Source organism: Gouania willdenowi, chromosome 5, assembly GCF_900634775.1.
Source record: "Gouania willdenowi chromosome 5, fGouWil2.1, whole genome shotgun sequence".
Lineage (NCBI taxonomy): Eukaryota > Metazoa > Chordata > Actinopteri > Blenniiformes > Gobiesocidae > Gouania > Gouania willdenowi.
Window position 1 is genome coordinate 19,023,533 of NC_041048.1, and position 21,748 is coordinate 19,045,280.

The window sequence follows — 21,748 nt, forward strand, 5'->3', positions numbered from 1 at the left end:
ACACCAAGTGTTTTTGAGATTTTTGTCTTTATATAATTTATATGTTGCCTCCAAGATATTTACAGTCAATTATGACTCCAAGAACTTGGTATCAAAGACACGCTCAATTTTATCTCTATTTATTTCAAATTGTATTACTTCAAATACCTCATTTTTGGTTCCAAAATTCATAAATTTCGTTTTTGCAATGTTAAGTGATAAGTTGTTCAAATCAAACCAGCTTTTAAGCAATGTAATTCATTTTTCTATTTTTTTTTTTTTTTTTTTTTAAATAAAAAATTCATTTAATTTATTTTCCAGAACAAATTAGGGTTGTATCATCTACAAACAATAAAACAAAATGAAGAGGTTTAATACATCACAAAGATCATTAATAATACAAATTGTAAATAGTTTTTTATTTACTTATTCTTTAATACTGATTTGTCTCAGAATGAAAACACTGGTGGGGGGAAATGTGCTTTTTATTAGGGGACACTGATAATAAAGGAAGAAACTTATTTATTATTCAGCAACTGTGCAAATAATGATGATAATAATAATACAGACAAATGAACTTGGTCAAATCAAATGTGTCCTTATCTTCGTCACTGTCCCTGACCTTAAAAATACAATCATCACAATAATCTTTTAATCAAACTTTGTACATTTGATTTTCATCTTTCCAATTATTAACGAAAGAAATCATGATAGTTCTTTAACTGAATAAATCAAGCCAAGCACAATACATTCCTGTTTTATTTGAAATAACGAAGGCCTTGGTCACAGAATGACAGTCAGTAACAATAAAGCACTTAGAACAGTGGAAATTAACAGCAAAACAGAAAACAGCCTCAACACAGCAGGCAGCTTGTAGGAAAACATACAAGTAATTTTTACTTTTTTAAATGACAACACAAAGTAAATACTTTTAGAGAGTTTAACTCTTTTCCTGTCTCACAGGTTTAGGAATGCTAATAAAATCAACATGCTACACATTGTGCATCTGACGAATGTTTAGGGTGTCCCGCAGCATCAGGTCGCGGAGACGCCAAAGTGCATCTGCCATCGTCTTGTGGGCCCCTTTGCTCTTTAGCCAATGGGACGGTAGGCGACTCTCTTGTTCTTTAGTTAAACGCACATCTGTTTTCTTAACTGCAGAGCAAAAGAAACCATTACATGTTTATTTGCAGTGGAAAAACCTCCAAATCTCCTGCATAAACAGTGTCAACAAACAATTATTGCGGCTTACTTTAATAAGCAGGAAATACATACAGTTTAGGACATGAACAAGAGTAATTCTTTCATAAATGCAGATTTCAGGACTTCCTATGAACAAACTGTACCTGAGAGAGTGTGGTCCCATTTGCTGACAGTGGAGGATTCCGGGGTAAGTCCTTCAATATAACGGAGGTATGTCTCAGAGTGGAGCAGTCGTTTAGCTGGTGGGGACACAAACATTGGGGTGGAGGGCTGCTGTGTGGCTGCTTGACCCAGCTGGCCATGTCCTGGGTATGGTGGTGGGGCCTGCTGGCCAGATCCCAACAAACCCTGGAATGAAAATTAAAAGAATATCATAGTTTTACAAATAAGAATTAGACTGCGTTCAATCCATACTGTTGTGGCGGTTTTGGATGAATGAGATGGAGTCAAGCTTTAGGGTCACTGGTCAGATGTGGACACAGAGATTATTTGTCAAAGGGTGTTTGGAAGCAGACCAGTCTGGGATTCGAAGGTAAACAGGCTTTCAGTGTGTGTGCCTCAGTGAATCTGATGTTGTTCCGTGCTCTGAGGGTTTTGTATGTTGCTGATAGCGGGAGTCATAACAAAAGCAGAGACATTGGTGAATGTTATCAGTGTACAATGGCATCTGGCCTGCTTAGGGGAGTGTGACCAGAACTTACCAGGAGAGATTCTGTAACCACATATCACATAAAATCATCAAATTGTACAACATCATTCATAAATCATTAAACACGGGACGGGATGTTAAATTTGTCCTTTGTGCCAAAAGATTAAATTCAATTCAACTTTATTTATATTGTACAAATTCAACAAAGTCATCTCAATGCACTATCACAATATAAAATTCATAATAAGAAGGAAAAAAACCCAACAAGTTCCACGTGAACAAGCTTTTAGCAACAGTGGGAAGAAACAACTTCCTTTTAACAGGAATAAATCTCCAGCAGAACCAGGTTCAGAGGTGGCAGCCATCTACTTAGATGGTAGTGACATGAGATTTACCATTTGAGAGTAGCGTAGGAACTGTATCTCAGATGTGGGAAAGATGTCAATTTTGGGACACATCGTTATTAGTGTTCCTTTGACTATCGACTCTGAGGCTGGTGTTAGGAACAATAGATGAATTTCTACGATTTGACACTTTTGCAAAAACAATTACACAGATTTTTTGAGGGCAGTAAAAATATTTATTTTGCATGTTAAAATACAGCTAGCCACTAACGGCAGCCGTCAACACACACGGAAGTTGATCACACGAGGAGCACCAGTAGATTCACTACACCACCTCTGTTTCCTTTATTCACATATAGTGTGTGCTTTTTCGTAATATCCATTTTTTTTGTTTTGATTTATTTATGCATTAATAATGTTTCTAAAATGTAAATGTCAAAGTCCCAACCCCCTGTCTGTGGGTCCCCTCTTGTGGTGAGATTAAAACATGAAGCCCTCGTCCATCGTTTTCCCGTAAATAAATAAATATCCAAATATTATAAAACAGAACAAGATTTAATTTTAAAACAGAAAAACACTGCTTGTCTGGTTTTTGATTTTCTGTTTTGGTTTTAAGTCAGTAAAACAAAATAACCACACCGTTTATTTGTTATTTTCATTTGGTTTTAAAACAGAACAAAGAACAAAGGGGACACAGATTCTCTTGCGTCATCTTGAAGCAAAGATGTCAACAGGGAAAAATGTGTGACAAAAACTTAATTTTAGCCCCATTTTTTTTTAAAAACAAAACCAAATATTTTATGTTATTGGTATTACGTGTTCATATTTTTGCTGATTTGCTTTTGATTAGTGGGTTGTAGTTGTTTTACAGTTGTCTACCTGTGATCCAAGGATGTTTCCTGCTCCTGATCCACTTCCCATCCCATTGACACCTGAGAACAAAATCAACATCGACATTAGTCAAAAAGTGGATTATTTCCTAAAGTTTAATGTGCCACCGATCATTTTCATTACCGTCATGTTTTTTTGTGTACCAGTCTGTGTGCACGTGTGTGAATGTGTTTTTGTGGTTAATGCACATCCTATACATGACTGCACTGCACGCAGGTGTCTGTGTCCATGTGTGTGTGATGCTGCTCGCGCCCCTCGTCCACTCTGGAGTGTGTGCACACCTGTGTTTGTGTAGAGGATGTTAGAGGCGCGCAGCAATCAAGAGGAGAAGTGCTGAGCATTAAACCAAAAATAGCAATTTCTCCAAATAAAAACACCTGAAAATTAAATACTGCCGGGGGACAACAGGGAAACAAGAAGTAATTCATGTTTGAAACAGGGAGGTGAGGAGGGAGTATGGTCGTTTCCTTACCAGCCTCACAGGTTTTACATACTGCAACATTAAAGAAATGGCAATTATTTTACAATAATTAATAACTTGTTCGCTTTTTGTTGCATAATCTAAAGTAAGGAACGGAGTGCTCTCCACCAATGACTAATTGCTAATGTCACAATTGAGTCAACAAATGCCTAAGTTGTCAGCCTATTGGTACAGGTAGCCCCTCCATTAAATCAGATAGTTGAACAGGAAGCAACTGCATGGCATTTGGTGCGGCTATGAAGGCATTCTTACCAAAAAAAGGCATTCCAGGAAACCCAGTGGTAACGGGCAGGAGATGTTGGGAAAAGACCGACATGCTTGTGTGATGGAGTGGGATGCCAGTCATACTAACCAAGCCTTCAGCATGGCCCTGCAGGGGCACCATAGCTGACCTGTATGCATCCATCATACCTTCTCAGGCAAGGACGGTGGCAACACAGAACATGCAGTCAGACATGCATTCACTACAAGCATTCATTAATGTTAGTGTAAAGAGATAAGAACACAATCAGCAGGAGTTTAATAAAAATCAAGACCAAAATTTTAAAATTGTTGATGCAAATAATTTAGTCACATGCACTGCAATGGGATTTTTATTTTGGGGATTTTTTGAAGGTGCACAGTAGACCCCCAATTAATGATGTTTTGCTGTTTTCCTTGAACTCTCTCCTAGGCAGGAAACAGTCACTAGGTGTATGAGCCAACTTTTTGACTTATCTCTTTTTTATTATGTCTTGATGCGGTTTGTCGTCATCTGGATAGAACGTATTGTAAGGGCACAAATATTCAAAGGGGCTAAAATATGGGTCAAAATGTCTTAACTCACGTATCCCTTATTGGAATTAGATCTTCTGTACAACATTTAGAACAAAGCCAATGAATTTAATAAAAAATAGCAATGTAATTAAAATGGTTAATGCAAACATGCCAGCATGAGGATGTTAGTGAAGCTTTAACGTATACATTATTCTAGCAGTTCAGCTTCTTTTTCCAGCCTCGTGATGCACACCAGGCATTTATCTGTATCTATGAGGGGTTACCTGACACAGGCGTCATGTTGGGATTTATCATCCCCATGGGAGTTGGGGGGGGCACCACCCCTATCAGTGCCCCTACTGGGGTACCTGCTCTAGGGGACATCAGGTGCTGGCCCCTCTCACGCTCCTGCTGCTCGGCCACTTTCGCTGCTCGCTCTACAACACAAAAATCAGGATAGAAACTAAATAATTCAAAGTGAGGTTTCTCAGTTCTCACGTTTTTCAGTTCTCTTGAGTTCTCACCTTCGTAGTCGGCTTTTCTTGAACTGTCCAGGCTCCTCCACTGTGTGCCAACGAGACGGCTCAACTCACCAAAAGAGAAATCTGGATGCTGAGCCTTGATGACCGCTCGCATCTCACTACTAAACAGGATGTAACCACTCATGTTGATCTTACGCTTTGATCCTTCCTTCTTTGAAAGCCCTTTCATGGCTTTATGTGTAGACTGGAACCAAAACATATTAAGGAAAGTGAGGACAGACACAGTCTTCCATCATTAATCTAAACCAGGGGTCTGCAACCTTTATTCTGATAGGAGCCATTTTGCCTCTCATCTAAATTAAAGTCCTTCTGGAGCTGAAAAAAATGCCTTCTCAATGTTCCTTTAGTTGATGTTTTTCTAGGGCTACATAAAATATCTTTAATTTGATAACATAATCATGTCGGTCAACACATACTAGTTGCTCATTTCTTGCAACATATCAAGCATGCATGTTAAGCCGGCACATTGGCATTTTTCCTCACACAAATAAATTCTCTATTTTCTTCCAGACTAGTCTTTTTGTTGTTTTAGTTATCTTACCTGGGTTTTAAAACTTAAGGTTAGCCGCAGGTACAAGGAAAATTGATGGTCTGTAGAAGTTTTAGGAGGAGAAGTAGGGAAGTAACAGAGTTATTATTGCACACTGCGATTTATTTTTAGGTTGACAAATTGTTATATTCTGATTTTATTTGGTGTCACTGTCATTCATCATTAATACACTCCGTTAGAAATAACAATTCATTATTTTAATATATTTTTTAATAGCTATAAGGAGCCATTGCAAAAGAGTCAAAAATCCACATGAGGCTCCAGAGCCGCAGGTTGCAGACCCCTAATCTAAACCCAACTTATAATAGCTTTGCCTTAACCAAAGCCATTACCCAAAACACTGTTTAATTTATAAACAAGAAACCAGGGTTGGGTCAATTACATTTTTCAGTTACAATTATGTCTTCAATTATCAATGTTCAATTACAACTCAATTATGATTACAGTGACCAGCATTTTTTCCAAGTACAATTAAATTATAATTATTTTCTCTTGTGTTAGATTTCTGTTAGCACCTCTTATGATAACTGGTCCCAAATCAGCTGTGAAATACACTAAAAACAAATATCTATCATCTAATTTCTGTCCTATCTTTAGGCTTCCTAATCAATGAAAATATAGCTATTAATATATTTAATAATTCTTAACTACATGTGTAGAACCGTACATAGAACTGTAACATGGTTTCCCAGTTATAAATATATTATAATAATTATAAATGACATTTAAAAAAAACATTGATTCCAATTACAATTACAAAATCAATTATTTAAACTCAATTACAATTTAATTAATTACACCATCATTTTAATTAACTATCAATTACGCAATTACAATTATAATTGAGCCCAACCCTGCAAGAAACACAGTGTTTTTAAGTTAAAAAACACTTAATGGCTGGAGCATTGATTCCGACCTGCGGAGGAGTATAAGCCATGAAATCCATGTCACTCGACATTGAAGACTGCATCTGAGGGAGAGAGTGGTCTCCTAGCATGCCATCATCATCACCAAGGTCTTCAAGCTCTTCATCTGTCATGTCAGCAAACTTAGCCTCCAGTTCTTCAATCTTCTTGTTGAGGAGAGGTGATGCTTCTTTCTGGGGAACAATAAGTTTTCTGTAAAAAAAAATAAAAATAAGAAAAGAATTATACTGCCAGTTTGAATATTGTCCCAAATTTTGTAGAACTTGAGCAAGGTAACTGTAGAAAGAAAGTGAGAAGGTTGTTCACCGAAAATAGTAGATTTCATCTTCTAACACTTTCCCAGAAAGACAGAAGCGCTTAAGACCTTTGAATTTCTTCATCTGCTTCTCACTCTCAATGTAACGACTCTCACAGAGCAGAACGTTCTCTTCAGGCACTTCAGTGGGCCGACATGACAGGTAGTCCTTGTAGGACAACACAATACACTTTCCTGTAGGGTGGGTACAAACACTGTTTATTCATTTTGGGACAGCGTCCATGAAGCTGTAAAACTTCAGCAACAACATCTCACCAACAACAATCTGGCTCCTTAAGACAAAATATTACAAATATTGAATGGCTTTGCTTTATTCCCTTTTTTTTTTTTATCAATGCTTTGATTATTCCTTTCGGATGTAACACAACATCCCTAATATTAGACACAGCCAGAGAGTTCCTCTCCATCTACTCTTTTATTGGTACACAAAAGGCATTTGGCAATAACTGCAACCAGGAATTTTCATAAAATATGAATTTCTTTTTATTCACAACACCCAAAAAAGAGGAAAGCAAAAAGACCACAACAAAAACATTCACATGTAATTCTTCATTGTAAAAAATAAAGTGTCAAGATACAGAAAAGTACCTAAAATGCAGGTCATGGGACAGGTTTCCTCTAAGTTGCTGAGGAACACTTCCTTCTTGTAGAACATTTTGGTGGGTTCATGTTCTGTTTCCTCTGGATGAATAAAGATGGGGCCAAAAAAGTAGCCTGTTCCATCTCGGATCCACAATTTCTCAATCCTGCAAGTTAAGCCAAAATAAAGTTTTGGTGATTTGTAAACCGTATCATTGGCAGGTGTGTGCAAGCATCAACTCTACCTCGCTACTCTGTGGCGCACGAGTCCATGAGAACCGATGTAAACATAATCTCCCACTTTGAGCCAAATGTTATTGTAGCACAGCTGCTCATAGTACTGACCACCAGGCTCCCCGTTGGTCATTTCCAATGGCACGTCCTCCCTCTCCTGCCCGCACAAACAAAAAGTAAAATTAGCAACACCTGTGTGCTAAAGTATATTGTGTACTTTGAACTTAATTAGTCTGGCACTTTGTTTACCTTGTCTACGATACCTTCTGACATTTTGCCTTCGTCTATGATCTCGACTGGTTTCTCTTCCTCCTTAGTAACAAACATTGAAGCTACGCGGACGACAGGTAGAGGCACATCTCTGGGAAAAAACCTAACAGAGCTCAGAGGCATGGCCCACAGTTTGATTTTCTTGAAGGACTTGGACTTGGCAGAGTAACGTGACTCACAGACGTAGACATCCTCTGCTCTGAATCCATCTGGGTGAAGTTTAAAGTACTCCTACGCCCAAACAAGGAAGAATCAATCTTCATTTAACTAACAGTACATCAGAAAAACGCTTGATATTACCTTCACAAACATGACCACACATTTGCCCAGAATTTTGCTGAGTGAAGCTTTGTTGTAATAGTCACTTTTAAACACTTCCTTCTCCAGGAATTTTCTGGTGGCCACATGAAACGTTTCATTGGGCCTGTAGAACCAGCAGCCATAAAGCCACTTCTCCCCTGTGTTGGAAAGTCAGAATAATTTGATCTGCCTATGTTTCATTATAAAAAGTTCAAGTTAATCTTACCTATTTTATATTCTTCTATACAGCCCTAGGTTAGCTTTCCAATGAATCAAATCACTAACATCATGTTAAAAAGCCTTCTTACTTTAGCTTGTCTCAACCGAGTAGCTAAACAATTTCTCTTGAAGAATTATTTGAACTAACAAGAAAGAAAACTGACCTGATTCGTCTTCCCATAGTCTTTCAATGTAGATTATATGAGGCTGGAGGTTAGGCTCCGCCGGCTCCACATACACATAGTCGCCAACATGGTACATGCTGTTTTTAAAGTGACAATCTTGGCTGTAAGTGCGCTGATGGCTCAACAGCCATGACCCTCCATCAACCTCTGGAAATGAATACAATATTTCAGTAAAACAACGAGAGTACACAATGATTTCAATTGAAGTTTTACAAACCTTGTCAAACTAATAGGCTTTCATAAAAAATAAACAATCACCCTTTTTCTCTTCCTCTCTCTTAATTTTGTCTTCCTCAAACTCCCTGGGAAGTTTCTCTTTCTTCTCCTTCTCTACATCATTGTGCAGATGTTTGGAGGTATAACTAAGAGCAGGAGACATCAAGATCTCTCCATTTTTGCACAGCTCATCTCTGATCCGGATGAAGAACTGCTGGAGCTCCACAGCATCCTCAAAGATTTCAGAGTCAGTCCTGTGACAAAACACTTGATTATAACACCCACTATGGCTTTATTTTTAGACAATACCTGTTGTCTTTATTGGGTATCTAATTGTTAACAATGCCAAACCTGTTTAATCGCCTGGCCTTTTCGATCACTTCGAACATGTGGTCCTGAAATACATCCAACCTTTTGTAACGCCCTTGATCAACGTTTTTTCTGATTATCTCAAAATTGAGCGGAGGCTTCTCGGGGCTTGCAGGATCAACAGCAGGGATCTCAGCAAGAGAGTCACTGTAGCAGCGTCCCTCGTCGTCTTGGTGACCAATCACTGAAACAAACAGGCTACGGATCAGCTCCTGGATGAGCCGAGGCACGTCTGGCAAATGAGCGTCCTCTCCTCCGTCCAGGTCCCGTCTGGTCTCCAAGAGCACCCGATGTAGCAAAAGAGCATCGCGGTAGATCAGAGACTCTGGCTCATTGTATGTGCAGGCATTGTTGAACATGAGGACTAGGTCCTCCACCAGGGCATCCACATCCTGGTACTTATTGGCCAACATGTGGCTTTTGATCTTCTCCATGTCCACAGGTTTCTTAATGGCCAAGTAGTAATCAGGCAGCTCAGCACGCGACGGCAGCCGCAGGAAGATGGTGCTCAGGCGACGTCCTCGTTTATCCGTGTAGTTCTTTACAGCTTCATAAAGTTCATTCAGTTTTTGCTGCAAAGGTGTTAAATACTTTGACTTCTTCAATGTTATGTTGTTCTTTCCTGTACCCAAACAAAGAGCATGCACGTTACCAACAACCTACGAGTATTCTTTAAAAATGTATTTCGATTGATAAGTTACTGGTTGTGAAACAAACTTATTTTCATCTTTGGGTACGCCATGTCGTCATCATCAGTTGCTGGGCCAAGTTCCTTGCGTCTGTCTTTCATGATCTTCTCAAGGATGTCAGCATCATTGTAGACCTACACAAGAAAAGAGCAATATCTTTTTTCAATGTCTATCTCAGTGGTTCTCAGTCTTGATTGGCTCAGAATATTATAGAAAACAACTATAGAGCATAGTGATGGAATGAATGAGTGTTACACACATTTTAAAGAATCTAATTTTGTAAAAAGTGGAATTTTTTGAACAGCATGAACAGATTCATTTCCACAGTTTTTATCTTTTCCGGTCTGTGGGAGATGACCAGAAATGAGTCTGACCCTTGTATTTTCAGTTCATGTTCACGACTATCATTTTAAACCAAAAATACACATTTTCAAATCCTCATATTTTTTATGCTTTTATTTGTTAATTTTACACTATCTCTCTCAAGTACCCCCTGTCGTGCAATCGCATACCCCTAGGGGTATGCAAATTGGGGTATACGTACCCCCATTTGATTAACATTGGTGTATTTTATTTGCCACTTGTTCCTGTAAAAGGTTGCAGGGGACCGCTGGAGCCTATTTCAGCTACATAACACGCAAAGAAAGTGGAGGGAACACCCTGGACAGCAGGGCAGTGAGACAGAATTGCTCATCAAACCAAAGAACAATTTAAAAGAACATGAATGCTTTCTTTTGTCATCTTTAAGTTACAATTAGCTTTAACATAAACACTTTTCAAATAGTGTTTGCTTATGTACGTTTTGACATGACTGTGTTAAGATGTACTTTTTTGTCAATCAGCTCAAATTGTTTTAAATAATTATTGTTTTGTAGGTTAAAGTGTTTTATATATTGTGCTCCCGAGTTAATGTTGATTATTTATTATTATTATTTATTGAGTTGATTTAATTATGTTTTTTAGTATCAAACGGGTCAAGTTCAAAAAAAAAAAAAAAAGAAAAAAAGAAAACTTCTGTGAATGCAACCATGTCGGAAATAAACTGAATAAATAAATAAATAAATAAAAGTTGGTCAAAATTATATCCAGCACTTGTATATACAGTATGTATATATTCATCCTTTATATTAATGATGATGATTATTATTATTGTTATCATTATAGTGTTTCTGGTTTGTTTGTTGGTTTTTTTTCGCACCATCCACCAAGATAAATTTCTTGTTTTGTTTTTAAACTGTACTTGTCAAATAAAACTGATCCTGAAAATGTTCATAGTTTAAATAAGTATTTTTTTATTTTATTTTTTTAGATTTCAGGCAAATTGATGCACTTTAAATCTTTTCTGTTACAAACTAAAAAAGCAATGTAAATAAAGTTAATCTTTGATGGAAGTTGATCTATATTTCTTTCCTTTTTCTTTTTTGTTGGTAAAGATACAATGTTATGTAGAGGTTTACAAATTATACTATTTATAGCCGCGGCGGAGAGTGGGGGCGCGCAAAATATTTTCTTCTTCCGGGGGGGGGGGGGGGCGTAACGGAAAACAATTGAGAAGCACTGCATTAACAGTCAACTCCTGTGGACTCCTGTTCCTGATTAAAAAAAATAACCTTTTGGTGTTATGAAATTCCCAAATGTCCTGAATCTTACCCGAGATCCTTCCTCATTATAATGTCTAGCATTGCGAAACATCCGCTTCATGTCTTCCACCATTGAGTCTTCCGTCGTGTACTTGTTGGTGCGGATATTGTGCTCGATGGTTCTGAGGTCCATTGGTTCCACGATGACTTTGTAGTAATCAGGATAGTCTTTCTTTGAAGGTTTGACCATGAAGAGATCACACAGTCTGCGGCCAGTGCCCGATTCTCGTGCCTCAGTTACAGCTGCAAAGAGAGCTTTCATTCGGCTCTTCTTTGTTTTCTTCTTATAGCTGCAAACAGGAAGTAAGCACATGATCGTCAAAAAGTTACTGTAGTTCTTTACCATGAAGGAAAAGTCTCTGATACATATGAGTAGGTGAACCTTTTTCTTATTGTGCTACTGGTGTCAGATGTGGCAGAGGATAGCATGCTGTCCCCATCATCATCTTCTCTCTGTAAAAGAGCCTTCTTCTTTATCTGGAACCAGAAGTTCAAGAGCTCTTCAGAAGAACATTTATCCAAACATACAAAGCTGTAAACTCATAACAGGAAGGATTTCCACACTGGCCTGTTGGATATGCTGAAGTTTGAGAGCACGCTTGTAGATGGAGGAATGAGGGACATTGTAGCGTTTGGCATTATCAAGCATCAACATCAGGTCTGAGTCGATGTGTTCAACACTCTCATACTCGTTGTTCTTCATCTTGTTTCTGTGGGGAATTACGGGTTCTCACATTTGGGAAGGAGGGAACAGAAAAAACTGGACTGTACAGTGAGTGTGTGTGATGCCACATTTTCTCATAAGACAAGACAAAATGTTGGTGAAACACAAAGTCATTATCAATGAAAACATGAGAAATGAGAATATAATAACAGCATATACAGAGTCATGTCTGTAAATAATATCCCATTTAATTTGGTTATCATGAGCAGATGCAGCCGTCAATCAATGTGCTTACAGGCAAGATACCATGCCTCATTGTTACCTGCATGTTTCACACGCGCGCACACGCACGCACACGCACGCACACGCACGCATCTGACACCTCTTGGACGTCTTATTAAACCACGCACAAATAGTGTGTGGTTTCCTGCTTAGTGTAATTTGTATTCTTATTGTTCTCATTGCAACTGTTTAATCTATTACATAATGAGGTCCAAAAAGTAAATTATACATATTATTCAATCTACTAATTGAGTCAAGAAATGTAAAGTATGGGAAATAAACTTTACAAACCTTCAAAGCAAATTTTTACTTTTAAATTAAATATCAAATAGCTCTAAGGTTCCTTAGGAGAGCTCTTCTTCTCTGCGTCATTGTCTACTACAACACCCCAGAGTTGGAACTGTCACCCCCTGTTGTCATAGATTATTTTTCCGGTCACAACTGTTTTTATCCTCTTTCAATAAACAAAAGCGGGTTACATCGACAACTTTACCTTTTCCTAATTATTTAGAGCATCCAAAAGCAGCAGAAATTGGCATTTTCACAGAAAAAACTGCTAAATGATCTAAAAAGCAGACTGAATGCTTGACTCCAACAGAAAACAATGGGATGTTTACAGGCAAATGGAGCTGTGACAAAATCAATCCCGTGATTTCAAGATGGGGGAACACAGACTTTAAAATGATAACATAGTCCCATTTTTAAAAGTTGATCAAAACAAACATGGTGCAAAATAGTGCATTTTGTTAGGCATAGATCTTCTAATAAATACATTTCAAAGGTTTTAGGCCACATTTGCAAAAACAGTGGAGGATCCCTTTAAAGTAGCTTAGTTATATTAAATGGACTTGCTTGAACTTGCTTTAGTTAACAATAATAATTGAGAACCTTTACAAATACTGCTTTTTTTCTAAAGACCATCATAGTAACGCACATGAAATACACTCAAAAGTCACTACATTAGGCAAACATATTAAACAGTTTAACAAAAACATAAACAGCCAACAAAATGCCAACAACTAAATGCATTCAGGCATATATCCATGTTCCATCCCAATTATTGAAAATGGGAAAACACAGAGCCTGTTGGTTAACTTACATTATCACACATGATTGACCATCTCTAGAGGTTTAAAGCAAATGGTCCAAAAAGGACGAGAGAAAGGCCTGATGGTTTGTGATGGCAGTAAATTATATAACTACTCAACAACAACTAAAGTATGAAAAAGACCATCTCTGACCACACCAGGTCCAATTATCACAACAAAGTCAGAATTAAGTGTCAGCAACATGAAAGCATGGATCAGTGCTGCACTGATGGAAGTTTGATAGTGTGAAGTGTAATTTAATTTTCTTTGGGACATTCTAAAGCCTTTAGTCATAATACAGCACTATTTAAAAACCGTCCATCTCAACAGCCACAGTGTACAAATATTCTAATGAATAATTCCAGGAGCAACACACCATGTCAAAGATTTAATAAACTTAAATGTGAATTTTGAATTTAGAGAACCTCTGAGGCCATTTTGTTTGCCCAGATTTTGTCAATTTGCGATCATATGTTATGGTGTTTCTGAATAACATTAATACTACTGATGTAACTCTGAATCAGATTCCCTGAAGAATATACTGTACCTCCATATCTAAAGCAGATTAAAAAGTCCTGACAGCCAAATGAAAGACACTACCCTGGCTTAGCAAGATGTGAGTGTATGTTCACACAAGACCAATACATCCAAGTCAGCGATTCTCAACTGGTGGGTCTGGACGCAAAAGTAGGTTGCTGACAGCTGGTCAAAAATAAGTAAATACTTAATGTCTCTCATGTCTTTTATTTTGAAAGAAACTTTTCTTTTGACAGGCATGCTGTGAAATGCATGATTTCAACAGCTATTTTTGAAAAAACTACATTTGGTTGGTTGAACTCAAAAAAAAAAAAAAGAAAAAAAAAGTGGGTCACGATTTAATGACCGTGGCAAAATGTGGGTCTCAGGGTGAGACCAGTTGAGAACCCCTGATCTAAGTTATACAAGTTCTGTCTTACTTGATTTGATGGAGGCAGATGGGCTGGCTAATCTGGTGATAATAGTCAGGGTAATCTTTTCGTAAAGGCAGCTGCAGAAAAGGCTCAGAAATGAGCTGGCCCTGACTGTTCCTGGCTCCTCTCACGGCCTCATAAAGCTGGAAGATGGGATTGGTCATGTCCATGTTGGAGGTCATGCTCTCTGCCTCAGACTCCCCCTCGTCGTAGTGGACCGACCCTGAGAGACAACAGAGCCGTTACTAATGCTACTCACGCAGATTCTCCGACATAGTCTGACTGTGACGGGAACGTACCAGAGAGTATTCCCTCCTCATCACTTTCATACTGAAGGGCCATGGTGATCGCAGAGAGCCGGTTTCCTTGAGCGCACCTTTTATTTCTAGCACCAACAGAACATTAATGTAGCACTTAAAATCACAACTCAGCATAACTGTTCTGAGAGGTACCGGATACGAATGCTGGACTTGACTGGTTCACCGTGTTCAATCTCAGACTTCTTTTGAGCAAAAACTTTCTTAATGGTGTTTGCATCCTAAAACACATTAAGTTGAATATAAGCCAGTCAGCCGTTAATCATTAATAACATGCCTCAGACATAACCCAAGGTTTACACTGACCTTAAACACCTGTGAGCCAGGTTCATTATACGTTTTGGCATTTTTGACCAGCAAGTCTATGTCTTTAGCCATGGTGCTGACACTCCTGTATTGGCCCAACTATAATTAAAACCATTAATAACAACATAAGCATAAACATAACTGAAACATTTCTCAGAGGAATTTTAATTCACCTGAATTTTCTGAGCAATGATTTTTAGATCTATTGGCTCCTTAATGACAGCATAATAATCCGGGTATTGCTAGTGGGAGGAAAAGAACAAAAAAAAAAAAAAAAGATCAGCATTAGCTGAGAACATTGTCGATCATGTTTTAAGTCAAATGAATCATTCTGAACGCACTTCTACCATTTTAGAGGGAAGCTTCTGGAACAACTCGCTGACCAGGTGACCTGAAGGATCTGTATATGAAACTACAGCATCAAGAAGCTGCTCCAGGACCTCCTTCAAACAGCCACCTGCACTCTAATAGTAGAGAAACAGAATGAGCAATCATATTTAACCATTCTAGGGTTACAGGAACATCAACTGACAGACCTGAGGACAAAGTATAGACACGAGGATGGTGCCATATTTAGCTCAACATTTCTCTATTTCATCCATACAGCTCTATTACAACATATTTTTTTCCTCTTATTCACCCATAATCTGATTCCACTTTTCCAGCAATCAGGGTGCTCATATTACAAGCACTATCAGGGTATTATATTACATAAATATAATACACTCTCTAACTACATTCATCATTACCCTTCACTAATTCAACAAAAAACTTTTAGCTTTAAAGTAAGGCTGGAACAAAGATTAAAAACAACAAAAAAAAAAAAAAAAAAGAGAGTTAAAAATGTCACGCGCGCCACCTATGCTGTGAAAAATTCCTGGTGAGAACCCTGTATATTATATTATATGTCATATTATAAAGATTAGAATTTTAAAGTATGGGACACTTGCAAAAATAGGCAAAAAATGTTCCCCATTTATGCACTATGTTTATTAGTATAACTTTAACTTCCTGAATACTAAATAATTCTCACTCTGTGGTATTCTAACCACCTTATATCACTAAGTTAATCATGGGATGCAGTAGCATAACGCACACCTTTGGAGTCCGTCTGCGTTTGTGTAATGATTTAAATCAGGGGTGTCCAAACGCGGTCCTGGAGGGCCGCTAGTCCAACAGGTTTTCAATGTCTCGCTGCAACAACACCCCTAAACTCCTGAGGCAGCGTTGCAGAAAGTCTGCTGACGAGCCTCTCAGCTGTGTTTGAACCAATGCAGAAACCAGGAGAACTAAACTTGTCGTAGTTTCATACTTCATGGAGTTCTTCATCCGTAGTTCATGAATTTGGTGATGCTATGCTTGGGTCCCAGGAGTCACAAAGTTTCTGCTTCTGTTTCTGAAAATGTTTTGGGAACCACAGCTTTGTAACACTGGTGTTATTGAGACTAGATATTAGGGCTGAACGATTTTGGAAAAAAAATCTAATAGCGATTTTTTTCCTCAATATTGCGATTGTGATTTAATATGCGATTATTTTTTCAAGGGGCTCGTGTCATGTATTTTTCAATGAACACAAGCAATAAATGAATCTGTTTCATAATAAACAATTTCAGATTCATTTATAATTTAAATAAATATAAAATATACATTTTAAAGCACAGATTACAACAATAAAGCAAACAAATCTGTGGCTTTGCCTCTTCAACTTCACATTTCATGAAACATGTGGACTGCACTTCTTAAACACTCTGTGAACTTAACAGGACAGCACAAGACAAAAAAAAAAAATGGCAGCCTTAGCGATTAGAAAATTGCGTTTTATGACATTGCGATAATATCGCAAATGCAATTAATCGTTCAGCCTTACTAAATACGATCAAGCTCATGTAAAATCTAGTATCCCATCAAGTGTGGCTGATTAAAAACTACATGTACATTTGATGAGTGGATACAAAACTGCCTGTGGTCTAATTATAGTTATTATAATAAAATGAGCGTGAGTGGAGAGTCAGAAATTATCTGTAAACATCACCTCATCCTCAGTGGAGCCTCCAGGGTTGTCCTGTGTATCATACACATCTTCATAATCCTCTTCATCTTCTCCACGCTGAATAAACTCATTTTTGGTACGTAGGTAAAGGTCCCATAGCTTACAGGCTGCCCTGTACTCAGGGCTCTCTGTCTATAAGGCAAAGTAGCAACAAATAATATGTTTTTCATTATATAACCCACATATATGAATTAGCTTAAAAACTCTTCCTTTATATAGTGCTTTGAGATGACTTTGTTGCAATTTGCGCTATATAAACAAAGTTGAATTGAATTGAATATATAGGTTTTTACCTTATAGTATGTTTTTGCATTGTTGAACAGTAGCTGAAAGTCACTGGTTAGCTGCTCAACGTCATCATACTCCTCCATCTTTAACTTCTGCTGGATCTTCATCATGTCAATAGGTTGGGACACCACGTGATAGTAATCTGGTTGGTTCCTGCAAAAAAAAAGTTCCAGCGCTAATCGTTTCTATGGCATCATCTTTTTAAATTCATAGTAAAGGATTTACCTTCGCTTGGGAGCTCTGATGAACAGCTCACACAACATCCTGCCCTGGTCGTCCTTGTAATCTCTGATTGTGTTGTACAGCTCATGGCATACAGCAATCTGCAAGATCATAAAACACTGGGAATTAAACCCACACCCTATCACCCGAGAAAAATTGCCACCAATGCTTGTGGTGACAAATTTCTGTCAGATCTTGATGAATGAAGAAAGAGTTACTGAAATGTGTACAATTACAGGATCCACTGTTGGAATGTTTAAGGCCCTTCTCCGCTTTCTTCCAATTGAAGACACTAACGATGAAGTCTGGTTATCGTCAAAATTTCCTCCACTCACACTGCTAGACGGAGACGTCGCCCTTCTCCTTTTCAACGCCATGAGGAAGCCCTGAATGAACAAATTCAAAAGTAACAAACTGCAAAACAGAGGAAATATTCATTTTGGTGATTGAATAGATTTCCTACAGAGACATTGTTCAGCCTCACTGCTTCAGCTGTGCACTAAAAAAACCCTGATAGACAGAGGTTAATAATAGTTGTGTTGACTGTGTACCCATTGGTCTTTAGACAGGAAGCCCTGACTGTAAATATTAAAAACACAGCTATTCTAAAACAGCCACTGCAGAAAGTAACTTCCATATTACTCCATATTTGTTCTCTATATTGAGACTCCACTGTGAACTCATTTTATTTCTGTTTTATTTGAATAGCACCAAAAAGCTAATGGCTAAGATTTTGAAGTGCACATTGTTAAAAAAAATGTGGGTATATTTACTGTCAAACTATTTTCTAATATCTATGTTAGATCAGTGGTTCCTATTATAAAATATATATATATATATATATATATATATATATATATATATATATATATATATATATATATATATATATATTACCTTTATTTAACCAGGAAAGTATTTTCCACTGCAGGAGACATTGTAACTGTAGGCTTGTTTTTTTTTTTTTTTTTTTTTTTTTTTTTCAAAAAAAACTTTCTGCATTTATTTGTTGTTCTAAGCATAAACCTCAGTTATGTTGCACTAAAGTCAAAGTTGGTTTAAAAGCCACAGGCAGGTTGTATGTTATTTTTTATTTTAAGTTGTTGGCACATGGCATGTTACAGCTAATATTTTGAGTGTAAAATATGCCAATAAAATATATTTCATACATAATGTTCTCATGAAGGTGTACACATTTACAGATTATTTGTTTCTTAAGTCATATATATATATATATATATATACACACACACATAAAAAATCACAATACTCGACTTATACTTTATTATCGGTATATATCGTATCATATCATATCGTGACCTATGTATCGAGATACGCATCGTATCGCCAGATGCCAGGCAATACACACCCCTAGTGGTTCCCAACCGTTTTTCGGGTCGTGACCCCAGTTTTATATTACAAATTTCTGGCGACCCCAGATATTTTTTTCTCTCTCTAAAATTTGTTTTTTGATCACATTTGTTTTACTGTGTTACAAACACAGAGTAGTAAGGCTTAGTGCACAAAGTGACGTTATGTGCCATAAACTGCATTTTATTTGAACTAAATGTGTATTTGAGAAAGTCAAAGTATAAAATACAGTTGTTAAGAGATTGTGTGGTGTTTAAATTTGAAAAAGAATAATAAATATTTAAGCTCTTTGAGCATTCTTCCTGCACTTTGTCTATTTATGTAATTTTATGGATTGTTTCAATTGTTCAAAATAGATAAATAAAAATACACAAAAATATAAAAGATTAAAACAGAAACGTAAGCAGTAATTTTTTCTTCGAGCATGGACAAGAAAACTAAAAAACAAATAGAACAAAAAAACGGTGTACAAGGAAACTCCAACAGAGAAAAACCATCAGCGATATTCATATGAATATATAAGATCTATGTACACTGTATTGATACCAGACGATTCAGGTGACCCCACATGGTGTCACGACCCCAAGGTTGTGTTAGATTATTATCTCCGCCAAAGAAGGTATATATAATTTTGCCGGGGTTTATTTATTTGTTTGTCTGTTAGCAGGATTACTTCAAAAGCACATGTTTTGACAATTTAACCAATAAACCTCACACCATAAAAGATTCCATTACATTTTAGAGGGGATTTGGATTAATATACTAGGGCGCCATCTGCTGGAGGGGCGCCAAATTGCATCCCCCATTTTTTTTTTATATATATATTAATTTAAAAGGACATAATAAACGTGAAACACACTCTTTACAATCACTATACATGTTTTCTCTTAATTGAATAGTCATATTAAAAATCTGTAACTTCACTTGCTAATCTTCTGTCCATATTTATTTTATTTTAATTCTTGTTCTATTCTATATCATTCTATTGAGTTGTTTGCACATTGTGTTCTTTGGTTTTAAGGTTTGTGTTACTGACTAGTAAAACCAAACAGGAAAGTAGAAATGTCCTTGTACTGAAACTTATATCTTATTTTAACTTTTGATTGCATTGCTTTTGGATTTTGCACCATTTTTGTTATTGTTCCCTCGAGACATTTACACTATACCTGTAGGTGTTATATTGTATTATAGTGCATTACTCTACATTTTAAAATAGGTTGTGTTTTTTTTTTTTTTTTTTTTTCAGTGGTTTGTTGTGTCGCAGAATTACATTGTTTTGTCTAGATATTTAAAATAAATAATGTGTACACACTGTGTATAGACTTGCAGAATTTTTTTTAATCTATTTTTATTCATTCATGGAGGGGGGCACCGAATGACCTCAATCCGGCCCCTGTTGTTGAGATGTTCCAGTTAAGTATTTATTACTTGAAATTACATTTTTTTTTCCAACTTTGAATATTCTGTATATTACACAATTTTGATGTAAGAGAAGTATTTATAGCTTGAAAACTTTTTCTTTCTTTTTTTAACTTTGAATTTTATTCTTATTACACAGTTTTGATGTAAGATAAGTATTAAGTAATTTCGTCTCGGGCGCCAAAAAGACTATAGGGCCGGCCCTGGGTTTCATGCATGATCTTTATGAAATTTCACTCAGTTATGGTAAAATTATTGAGTGTCTACAGATGTTTTCTGTCAGACTCATCACTGACAGCCAGCTGCTGTCACCTCACATAACATTACCAGCAGCGAACCAGTGTGCTGCTGGTCGGCCTGGCCAAGTGGTGACGTTACCCTGCCGACCAAATGTCACCGAACAGCCGCCTCAGTCCTCCCGCTGTGAGGGTGCTCACAGACTGTCCGCTCTCCCGCTCTCACTGTCACCCAGTGCGGACGCTGCTTACACTGGCTAACGTTAGCTGCGCTCCTCGGTTAGCCCCCAGATATCACCCGGACGGAGCCGACACAAAGACATCAGTGTAACGGACACGGACGGTGCACAGCTGCCGTTAGGTGTGCACCGGAACCGCACAGACCGTAAAAGCCTTCATTGCTAGCGGCTGGCTCGGCTCAGAGCTTACCTTGTGTGAACGCGAAGATTTAACCCAAATTTCTGGACTGTCAAAGCAGCCAATCACTAATCGATTTTACATTACAAGACCGAAGCATCAATGTCGCTGTGATATATTAGACATTTCCGGACATGACCTTTCAAAATAAAACAACGTGGAACCAAAGTGCATTTTAGGTCACTATAAATATCCCTGCACGCCCTTTTTACCCAACACGTGCTGGTTTATTAGGCTCTGTGGGAGTGAAACATTTAGTTTAAATTACTCGTTGCCCTGGCGTGAGAAAGCTCAAGTTTTAACCACGTTTACAATGCTCAGTGATGATCTAACTTCCTGTTCACAAACAGTGATTTACTTTTTCTGAAGGCCTGAACTCCCTTGGTTTGCTTTGCTTATGGTCAAATGTGTCTTGGAAAGACTTTTTGTTATGATTCTACGATCATCTTCTGTTTTTGTGTGCAGATATTTTGCACCATGAGCACCATTATATCTTTCCAACACCAGCACAAACCTCCATTGTGTGTTTCTTCTCTCCAAGATAAAGCATCTTTTCTGAAACAAATCCTTGTTTTGTTCACTCAGACATTTGTGCTCTCTCACTTTTTCTCCTGATTGGTTTTCGATGAGCTGTTCCTGTGATGCATTGCGTACGTTTATTAATCCAGCTCAGCCTGACAAAATTATTCTCTGCATCTTTCCCTCGGCTATCTCAACTCAGGATCTTGGATCATACACAAAACACAAACCTCCAGTGCTACATCATTTTACTATTAGAGTTGGGCAATATGTCGCGATTC

General features: G+C 37.5%; 1 protein-coding gene across 1 annotated transcript; it reads right to left on the reverse strand.

Annotated features, from left to right (window-relative positions):
• Nucleotides 1-454: 454 nt before the first annotated feature.
• On the reverse strand, nt 455-21,085 carry LOC114463327 (protein polybromo-1-like). Its single transcript, XM_028446819.1, has 29 exons — nt 20,961-21,085; nt 17,742-17,891; nt 17,509-17,606; nt 17,289-17,436; nt 16,978-17,127; nt 15,293-15,409; nt 15,119-15,187; nt 14,946-15,044; nt 14,775-14,860; nt 14,622-14,707; nt 14,329-14,545; nt 11,907-12,048; nt 11,721-11,815; nt 11,349-11,628; nt 9,727-9,832; nt 8,992-9,631; nt 8,683-8,894; nt 8,404-8,571; nt 8,021-8,178; nt 7,700-7,951; nt 7,462-7,607; nt 7,226-7,383; nt 6,628-6,811; nt 6,312-6,513; nt 4,828-5,029; nt 4,672-4,740; nt 3,055-3,107; nt 1,326-1,530; nt 455-1,134 (listed from the first exon to the last, which is right to left on the reverse strand). Exons 2-29 carry the CDS (start codon nt 17,880-17,882, stop codon nt 971-973), a joined length of 4,647 nt encoding a protein of 1,548 aa, XP_028302620.1. The 5' UTR covers nt 17,883-17,891; nt 20,961-21,085; the 3' UTR covers nt 455-970.
• Between the last annotated feature and the right edge of the window lie 663 nt (nt 21,086-21,748).

Bases quoted from the DNA above. Each gene is read 5' to 3' on its own strand.
- LOC114463327 (XM_028446819.1), bottom strand. From the start codon at position 17,882: ATGGCGTTGAAAAGGAGAAGGGCGACGTCTCCGTCTAGCAGTGTGAGT. The intron at 17,437-17,508 runs GTAAATCCTTTA...TTTTTTTTGCAG, and splicing joins ATCAGAGCTCCCAAGCGAAG to GAACCAACCAGATTACTATC. The intron at 15,188-15,292 runs GTAGAAGTGCGT...TCCTCCCACTAG, and splicing joins AGAAGCTTCCCTCTAAAATG to CAATACCCGGATTATTATGC.